Below are 10,007 nucleotides of genomic sequence, written 5' to 3' on the forward strand. Positions count from 1 at the left end.
ATAAACTTGACCTTTGAAAAACTTAAAATAATTTTTGAATTAAATAGTACTTAAACTCAATATATAACAATCTTAGTAAAGAATCCCTAAATTATATTAACTTTACGAAATCCATATGTATCAAATTAACAATATATAAATCCATTATCAATTAAACCTTTATAAACTTAACTTCTTCAGGGCCCAAACCTAAAATAAACTTAAAGTGATATACTCTAATTAAATAATACTTAACTTAAACGCAAACCAACTATATAAAAATCAATTCTATCATTAATAAAACGTTAAAATACAACCTAACTTAAACCTTAATATAATAAATTACTAACATTTCATGCTATTTAATTCTCTATTTCAATTTTCATTATGATATCTCTTTTTCACAATGTGTTCCACAATTATTACTTATCATCACACCGGCTGGGCGTGTCTGCTCGATCAATTCTGTGACCTAACTGAAAAAATCTGGGGTTGGTGTTTAGAAACATTGGGGAGATTTGAAAAAGGCCTTGTGTTGGCTGGTTTTCAAAAAGCGACTGATGGAATTTTATTTCAGGGTGAAAATTGGGAATCTCATCTCTCAGCATTGCTGCAGGATATTTGCTGCTTGTAAAAAATTATTTGCTGTGGCTGTTGTGATTTTTTGTTTGCCGCGGCATGAGAGCACTGGGAGCATTCCTGGTGCAGTCAAACCCCGCTTCTGCCTGCGTTAGGATGGCTGCGCCCCTCTCTCTTGCTCACCCCATTCTCAGCCACTTCCGCGTTCGCTTTAACTCTCGCAAACGCATGCGCAGCCTTGATTCACCCTCTGTTTGTGTCGCCATGGGAACAAGGGAAGGAACTCCCGCACCGACCGCGCCCGCCCACACCGGCTCTGCGCGGCCGTCCCTCGGGAATGTCCCCCCCCATTCTCTCTGTCAGGCCTGGCGCTGCCTCGGTTTTCGCTCTGGGTCGGCCCGCGCCGTCCCCGAGCCGCTGCTGGAGCCTAGTGCGATTCGGCGCTCTGCTGACGTCATCGGCACGCGCCGCCGCGTTCCGCGCTGTGCAGCCCCGCGCCGCGTCCCGCCCGGCCCCGCGCCGCTCGGGTCTCCCCCCGCGGTCACCGCGCAGTCTGCGGACGGCTGGCTGGCGGCCACCGCCGCCCCCGACGCCGTCTGTGCCCGCGCCCGTGCGTTCGAAATGCAAGAGATCTCCGCTCCGACTTCCGGGTTTTGCTCTACCGTCTCGCGCATGCGCGCTGCCATCGCCGCAGCGACAGGAGAGTCCAGCTCTCCGTCCAGCCGCCGGCCTGGCCAGCGCCGCCGCTGCGAATTGGGAGCTATTCCCCGGCACCTGCCGGACGGTGCTTTCGCACTCTCACGGATTCCCGTCATGGAACGCATCACTGGGCGCTCCAGGCGTCTGACCGCCCCATCCGCGCTCCCGCCGCCTCCTGCGTCCGCTGGTTCCCACTGCCCCCCCCCTCTCGCCTGCACCGCGGGCTGTTTTGAACTCCCCACCCGCGCAGCTGCGAGAGTTCTCTCCTCTCTCTCACTTTTCCCTCCGCTCTGCACTCATGTCTGCCCCTCCCCCCAGGAGCCGCCGGCGCCGCTGCCCCCCCACTGTGGGTTCGGACTCGGGCAATGGCCAGTCCTTTCCCCCACCGAGGGCTGCGTCTGTGCCTGGCTTGTCTCACTGTCTGGGGATTTTCTGCAGCTGAGGAGCTTAGAAATTGAGATTTGAGGAGTCTTGAGGAACAGTGTGAACCCGGGGACACAGGACATGATGAAACACCACCCCCCCTGATCCTCTTCGGGAGGCAATTTGCTTCCCCTGGTGAGGAAAATTGCCCGAAGTTGCTGGCTGGGCCATCTTCCTCCTTGTGCTCCCATAGGAGCCTTAGCTGTTCAGTCTAAAATGCCGCGTTGTGAAAATGACTCTTATTGTCCTTGCTGAAGGCAAAAGTTTTTGCGGCAGTCTTATCTCTCTTTTTTTTTCTTTTTCCTGTGGCTCAGTAATACAGTTGCTTATTGATCCCTTACGAAAATTTAACTCAAACAAAAGATGTACATCTGTGTGCGGGTGAGTATACTGCACCCACAATAACAAAGCTTTCATCTCATTTGAGGCTATCTCTATCAGATGGGTAAAAGTCTTGCCCTGTAGGGCTGAAAAAATTTTTTTTGTCTGTCCTTGGGAGCATTCCTTCCCCATGTTCTTAATTTCAACCATTCTCACCAAAAGCTGAGTCACCACGAGGTCAGTCCGGAGATGGCACTGTTCATCGTCCAGCAGGTCACAGGCGAGAAATCCCAGGCGCGCTTCTGGTTTTCCTCCTCCTGGCTGTCCTCCAGACGAGCTGTCTTGGTGAAGGTCAGGTTCTTATCTTGAGCTTTCCTCTCCCTCTCCTCCCGGAATCTGCCGAGAGCATTTGTGCTCTGTTCCTCTTCCTTTCTTTATTTTTTTGTTTTTCTCTGCTGATGAAGGTTGGAGGTTGTTTGCTGTTTCTTCTTGTTCTTGCTGATGCCCGCCAAGGGACGCCAATTGTCGGAATCTGTGGGTGTTGGTGATTCCGAGATTGTAGAAAGTCTCTGCCTTTCTGCCCCGTTGCCAAAGAAGAAGCCATAGTTTGTCCGTGCTGGTTTCAAGGTTGTTTATTTTTGCTTATCTATAACAAGTTCTGCTGCCCTGCCGCAGGTCTGTCCTGCAGGGCAGTGTGTGGGGCTCTGCCCCTCAGTGGGATGGTACAAACATTATATACAAGAAATTACGTGTACTATATTTACAATAATGTGCCAATATCTATCATCTACGTTGAATAGTGTGTCCCTAGCCTAAACCAATAGAAAAATGCCAACATCACCAAGAACATGGAGGTAAGGAAGAAGAAGGAGGAAGAACAGGATCAGGCCCACTTTCCTCCATCTTAGAACTCCTGACCCCCCTGTACAAAGTAAAACCCCCCCTGTACAGGTGTTAAAACCCCCCTGTACAATACTAAAAAATTTTACCCTCTAATTTGTGACTACTTTTACTATACCATCTAACCCTCTGTGACTGCTTGTTCCACCTTTAAAGTTGGTAATTCATTCCATGGTTCAAACTCAAGATCACAGCTGTTTTCAGCTGCTTGCCAGGGTCTAAAATGCTTCTGACCAAGGCCTGGAACCTCTAAAAATGTCTGAGGGACATTTTGAGTTCCGACAATATATATCTATCAACTTATTATACTAATGCCATGGTTTAGTTGATGAGGAGGTGTTTGGTCATAGGCTGGACTTTAATGGTCTTAAAGACCTTTTCCAACCTAGTTGATTCTGTGATTCTGTGCCTATACATACATATATGTGCATGTTTGCAATATATGTGTATACATCTACATATGTGTATGCATGCATACACACCTATATATCACATCAACAAATAAATTGTACTGTTTACAGTCTCAGTGAAACAAAATCCTTTGTTGTCTCTTAGTTGTACTGAGATTAAATATCTGCCATTATTCACATTTGCCTTCAGCAGGTCCATCAGCAGGACAGACTTCTAACAGGAGCTGTAAGTGGCAAGTAAATTTATCAAGAAATGGAAAATGCAATTTAAAATGTATAAAAGGCAGATAAATAAGAAGACTTCCAAGCATAAACAGGAAAGCGTAAGCATATTGCATGTTTGGAGACCAGACTATGGGAGCTAGAACTAGGAAGAAAGACATCGCCACCATCATAAATGGAACTGGTAAAAACACCTGTAAGAGAAAGAAAAAAAGTGGTTTAAGAAATAAATTAACCAACTGTGATTTTTTTGCCTCGTTCATTAGAGTAAATTGTGTTTGTTGCCACAGGAGGGTACTATTTCTCATGCTGCTATAAATTCACCCAGGACAAGGGTTATCTGACTCACATTGCCTATAAGAGAGGAATCTTTCTCTTTTTGTAGTGAAGCAAATTTTTCAAATAGGGCTCTAAGCATTGAGATATGTATTTTTGTGACTATCCACTTTGGATTTGCACTTCTATGACTTTTGCATGCTACTCAGGACTCAAAAAAATCTATAAAAATATTTTTAACTTAGATCCATTTACTTTGTATGGTCGGTGTAGATGAGGTTCCCGGTATCGAAGTACAATCAGGCTTGCACAAGTCAATCCAATCATAAGCCAGGCAGAAAATCCAAAGTAATTTGTTAACATAATAAGGTCAGAGGGAATGATAAAAATGGATGCAATGATGGTTGAAAAAATCATGGCTGGTGCTGGCGTATAGGAGTGGACATTAAGCATGGATATTAAAAGAGGTAAATGTCCTGACTGACTTCCAGCATAGCTTAATCGACCGAGTGTGAACATGCTGCAGTTGAGGGCACCAAATATTGAGACAGCAACAGAGAGAGGAATGATCCAGGCAACAGAGGGGATCACTCGATCAGCCCAAGTGACTGCCACAGCAACTGCAAGAAAGCAAAGAATTAGTGTAGTACAAGCACCATGTTCTGAATAACTGACAGACTCAACAGGAACAAAACTTAAAATGCAAGAAGCACCTATTATTTATCAACAATGCCTGCTTTTTCGTTGCAGTAGTCAAACACTAATCCAATCCTAAGGGTATTTCATTCAGAAGCTAAACATTTCCTGGGACGATGACAGCAAGAAGGAGTGCTGCCTGCCAGAGCAAGCCAGGGAAACCTGCTGGGGCCAATACCAAAGTCATGGACTGCCCAGCATGCCACAGCTCATGTCCTGCATCACAAACATACACAGCTGGGCAAGGAAAGAAAATTAACTCCTTGGTCCCTGGCATGACCACAGTGGTGGCGCAATCTGCTGTTACAGGAAACTTGCCAACACGAGCACATCTACGTTCAGAGATGAGCCAAAAAATGTGCTATTAGTGAGATTTTGCTTTGGGTGGAACTGGGAAATGTGAAAGATTGTTTCTAAACAAGAGATACTCCATATTGCTAGGAAATTAGCTATAGCTGATATTGTAATGAGGACAATATTCAGCGGGTCTATAACCAAATGTCATAAGGAACATAGGTCTTGCAGTGTCCTGTGCAGCACATGAAGTTATTAGAGATGGGGAAAATAGTGCCTCTACCCTCAAAAACAAACAAAAAAAAGTAGTGGAGGAATAAGAAATGTTTGAAAAAGTGCTATAATTTTAAGGTTATCTTCTCAGCTGAAATAGATAAAAGTTCCCCTGGTATGCATGAAGCTGGTCATGCCAGCTGGCAGCTGCTATTCATGGATAGTCTGGTATTTGCTCCCTCCTCATTGTAGTATACAAATGATCATCTCTCCCAGCAGACAGTCTGACACTGGCTGAGCAATAATATGAGGTTACTGAGTGACAGGTACACTGTTCTCATTTATATTAGTGAGCTTTTTTCATAGGAAAAAAAAAATATTGATCCATCCAAATGAGGTATGGTTTTTGTCAGATCTGTAGGCAAGGTCTGACAGCTCAGTGTCATTACAGTGGGATTTAAAATGTGCTGCTTGGACAATCAAGGAGAAATACAGTTCTCTTTGGAGCTTTACATGGCCAGTTTACTGGTACAGGATCTGAGACAGGGTTTATACACACTGGAATTTTGTCTAGGCTCTTATGAGAGGTCACAGTATTTATCATGAATAATACACACCAAAAATCAATACATTTTTGTGTCCATAGCCTTTTCTATACTCCTGAACATGTTTGACTTGTCCACCTCCTAAAGAGTAATGGCTTTAGTCTGAGACTCAATAAGATAGAGAAAGGAGGAGGAGGAGATAGGATTAAAACTACAGAAAAACAAATATCATCTCTATATTTGGGACCTGACTTTCACCTTATTTTCCAGGATTTAATACACATCTGATTTCTTTTTAGACAGTGCAGGGAAAAGCCAACAATTTCAACAATCTGCCTGCATTCATCCAATACATGTCATACAGTAAAATTAAAGACTTTTCTGTTAAAAGAAAATTAATACAAATTTCTGGACTGTGAAGTTAGGTTAGCAGAAGTAACCCAGGGTATTGACATCAAATGGATATGTCAATGGGCCAGTCCTTTTTAATTTAAAAAATATTAAAAACATACCTGAGGAGACAATTTCCTTAGGTGTGAGGACAGTCAGATATGATATGTTCACTAGCAAATAAAAAACAATTACTGCAGGAACAGCAGTCATCACAGTTAAGGGGATATTTCTGCTGGGGTGTTTCATCTCCTCTGAAAAATACAATTTAAAACAACAAATGAAGCAAGCAATGTAGCTTCTGCAAGTGGTTTTCAGTAGTGAAGCTGTGCAGAGTTTGACAAGCCTGATACCAAAGTCCTGCCCCAATCCCTAATCATGGCTGCTAAATTCTCTGCTTGTGAAGTCCTACAGTTCTCAAATAGGCTAATATCAAAGATTCTTAAACAATATTTTTTTACTTAGCTGTTTTTAACTATTTTGGAAGAAGGGCCAGATGAAGAGCTGATTGATTCTCAAAATGAGAAAATGAGTGATAATTTCTCTTTGATTTGATTATTAACGTATTTGACTTACATTAGAAAAGTGACTTGGTAGAAAATTTTCAAGTAGCTGTACTTGAAAATTACTAGCTTAAACATGAAACTCTTAAGTCACATTGTTTATTCTTATGTCGCCTCATGAATCCTGATCTGAAACTTACTGAGCAGATTTGCCTATTTCTACTCAAAACCTTTCTCTTTGCTCTTATATCAGAAGTAACAGAACCGAAGGTATAGACACAAGAGCAATAATGCAGTGGCTTTAAAAGGGGGCCATTCCCAGATGGCCCCCACTTTTTAATGATTATCATCTTTTCCAGGGCAAAGATGGTAGAGAAAAACTGTTTAGTGCAAAGCCTGATAGCCTAGAACTACTATTATCAAATAAGAAAAAACCCCAAATTTTGCAGGTGAATAAATCAGGCACTGTCACACATTCCTGGGCATGTCATAGTCCCACCAAAAGATAGAGCTGGTTTCCAGAAGCTTAATCTCAATCACCCTCATCTCAATCAGAAAGGTTATTTTTAATTTCTTTCACTCCTTTCTCTTGCTCCCTTACCATTTCCCACTTCTCTCAGCATTTACAGACAATTTCCTGAGTATTACAAGCGAATAACTGATAAGAGGCAAGAAGTGAAAAGTGAAATGTGCAGCTTATTTGAACTCTTTTTTAGGAGACAGAAATCTGCTTCCTCCTTCACATGTGATTTCTATCTTCTGCTCAGGACATCAGCCTTGAGCCATGAACCCTGTGCTGGCTGTAGTGCATAGAGACAAAAAAATAGGACCACGATAGTGGAATTCAGATACTATCAGAAAATTTGGGATTTATTTCAGATATAAAAAATACACTTAGTAATTTTGAGCTCAGAAGAGGATAATCACCAAAATTTCCAATTTAAATTTATCTTTCGATTTGTTTTGTTGCTGCCTGCAGTCTTGCCAGCCAGCTGGCACCTGATCCATCAGCTGAAGCTCACAGAAATGAAGTTATTGTTGAAGCATAGGAAACTGAGCTCAGTTCAGAACTATGTCATAGGTTACATCTGTCTAAACAGCTGTGCTGCCTGGTGTATGGCACTTATTAGTACTGCTAACTGATCAGAATAAATAAGTATTTTACCAGAAGTCTTGTATTTCTCCGGCTTACAAAGCCAAGTGCTTGTCTTTAAAGAATCTCTAAGTTTTCAAAACCATACTTCCCTGATTTATATTTTTTTAAATTGCAGCCTATTTTTAAAGCTGGAGTACCTGGATTATAAAGACAATAGTCAGGTTTTTAAACCTGACTATAATTAACCAAATTTTCACACTATCCTCACCATTGAACTTTGTGGTATGCATTTAACACATTCCATTTATTTAATATTTTACATGATAGAGGTCAATAGATACAAATGGTTAAAGATATAACAGCAATATTCACTTGCTTACAATGTAATTCCATGAATCTTATGATATTATAAAACTTTATTGATTTAACTTGTGATGTGATTACCTAACATTATGAACTTCTTCTCTGTAGCTTTCATGAAAAAATACTCATTTATTACTGCCACATGTCAACAGATACAGATTAGGGAAGTAAATAGATATTCAAAAACCTTTTGAATGTTAAAATTGAGTACAAATTCTATGAAAAAAATTATCTTCCATAGACCTCTCTTTACCTTCTATTAGACTTCAAAAGTCTATTTTCCCAGAAAATATGTCCCATAAAATTACTACATTCTAACCGAAGTCAAAATTAATTTGTCCATGTTCAAACCAGCTGCATAACCTCAGCTAAGGCACAGATATTTAAACCAAAATTATCTATGCACCCATAGTTTGGCATGGATAACTTTCCAAAAAATACACTTACATGGACACTGAGAAAGACAAAATGCAAATTTTTAAGGTATGAAACATTCTGTTTATGCATGAGATTTAAAATTAACTATTATGATTTCTCTTGTACTTCCCTGAAAGTGTGAGCTTGTTTCTGCACAAAACACAGGAATTTTCCCTAGAGAGGAAAAACACCTCTTCCACCAAACATCAGCTCCAACAAACACTCATGTTAAATGAGAAGGACCCAGTAGTCTTGAAGCAGAGTCAAGTTCTCCAAAAACAAGCTGAGGAACACAAGAATGAGAACTGCAGAACTAAATCTAAAGGAGAGGAGCAGAATACCTGCCATGTAGTTGAGGGACCACCAGCCGCCGTACGCATACAGCCCCTGGAAGAAGGCTTCGGCAACCTGTGAGGCGCTGGGGATCTCTGAGGCAAACATGTCCTCAAACCTGGCCAGACTCTCCTTTTGCCTGGTAACGAGGAGAACTATGCCACCGACAGCAATCACAGACAAAGCCATCATCTTCAGCAGAGTGAAAACTGCTTGCAGCCACACAGACATTTTGACGCTGAGGCCATTCAAAATCCCCAGGGACCAGAGAACGGCCAAGGCCAAGCACTTCTTCAGCACATCTGGTGCAGGACAAATGCCATAGAAAGGCTGTGTGGCATATTCAGCAAATAGCAAGGCTCGAGCAGCATTTGATGCTGGCTTGTTGAATGTTGATGTCCAGATAAACACAAAGGCTGGTAGGGATCCAAGGCCTCTTTTAATATGGCTGTATTCTCCTCCGGAGAAGGGCAGAGCGGTTCCCAGCTCTGCATAGCAGAGGGCACCCATCAGAGAAACCAGCCCAGATGCAGTCCAGATCGTTAGAGCAATGCCTACATTGAGTAAGGAATGTTTTAACACCCCTGTGGGAGACACAAAGATCCCTGCTCCAACGATTGATCCTATAATAAAACTTACCCCATCAAAATAACCTATATTTCTTTTGAGTTGCATCTTGGCTTTTCCTTTTCTTTGTACATCTTTGGGGTCATTGTTTTCTTCTTTTCCCATTTTTTCGTGTTTTCTTTTCCACAGCAGATTTTACTTTGTTGTTAGCAGTCTGTCATAGTCCTTCTTGCTGGTGAAATGTTATGGGAAGCTTGGCTTAATCATTCAGCAAAAGAGAGCATACTTTGGGCTTTGATGTCTCCTGTGTGAAAATAATTAACCAAATACTTCAAGAAATTCCGGCAAATCATGTACATGTTGGTTTAATATGTACTTCAGAAATTATTAAGGTCTGAAAGTATTTCTAAAGAAAACAACATTAAAATTAATGCACAGTAAATGCTCATTTCTCAGACAATCTTCATCAACAGATTTCAATTTATTTCATGCACATCTTCAGACACAACCACAAAGGTGAGTAAATGTGACTTCTACATCAACGCTAGGGAAAGAGGAAGGCTATGGCAGCATGAGGAAAGAAATCAACCTTCCATATATTATTGGCAGTGACAGGGACATTTAAGATAAACATCCTGGCACTATTTTTCCACCATCTATATAGAAAATGGACAGTGATAACCAATGCTCACTAGTATGTTTTGCCAAAATCTCATCAGTCACTGGGTATATTAGAGCTTGTTTATACTTCAGTCATTAAACACTACCCTAGAAAGAAAAT

The 10,007-nt window shown here is 41.7% G+C and overlaps 2 protein-coding genes across 2 annotated transcripts; one reads left to right on the forward strand and one right to left on the reverse strand.

The window, feature by feature from the left end:
- Nucleotides 1-822: 822 nt before the first annotated feature.
- On the forward strand, nt 823-2,479 carry LOC140682361 (uncharacterized). Its single transcript, XM_072924302.1, has 2 exons — nt 823-2,061; nt 2,224-2,479. Exon 1 carries the CDS (start codon nt 823-825, stop codon nt 1,720-1,722), a length of 900 nt encoding a protein of 299 aa, XP_072780403.1. The 3' UTR covers nt 1,723-2,061; nt 2,224-2,479.
- A 136-nt stretch (nt 2,480-2,615) lies between these two features.
- On the reverse strand, nt 2,616-9,527 carry SLC7A13 (solute carrier family 7 member 13). Its single transcript, XM_002198331.7, has 4 exons — nt 8,668-9,527; nt 6,070-6,201; nt 4,065-4,429; nt 2,616-3,727 (listed from the first exon to the last, which is right to left on the reverse strand). Exons 1-4 carry the CDS (start codon nt 9,389-9,391, stop codon nt 3,482-3,484), a joined length of 1,467 nt encoding a protein of 488 aa, XP_002198367.6. The 5' UTR covers nt 9,392-9,527; the 3' UTR covers nt 2,616-3,481.
- Nucleotides 9,528-10,007: the final 480 nt, after the last annotated feature.

Source organism: Taeniopygia guttata, chromosome 2 (genome assembly GCF_048771995.1).
Source record: "Taeniopygia guttata chromosome 2, bTaeGut7.mat, whole genome shotgun sequence".
Lineage (NCBI taxonomy): Eukaryota > Metazoa > Chordata > Aves > Passeriformes > Estrildidae > Taeniopygia > Taeniopygia guttata.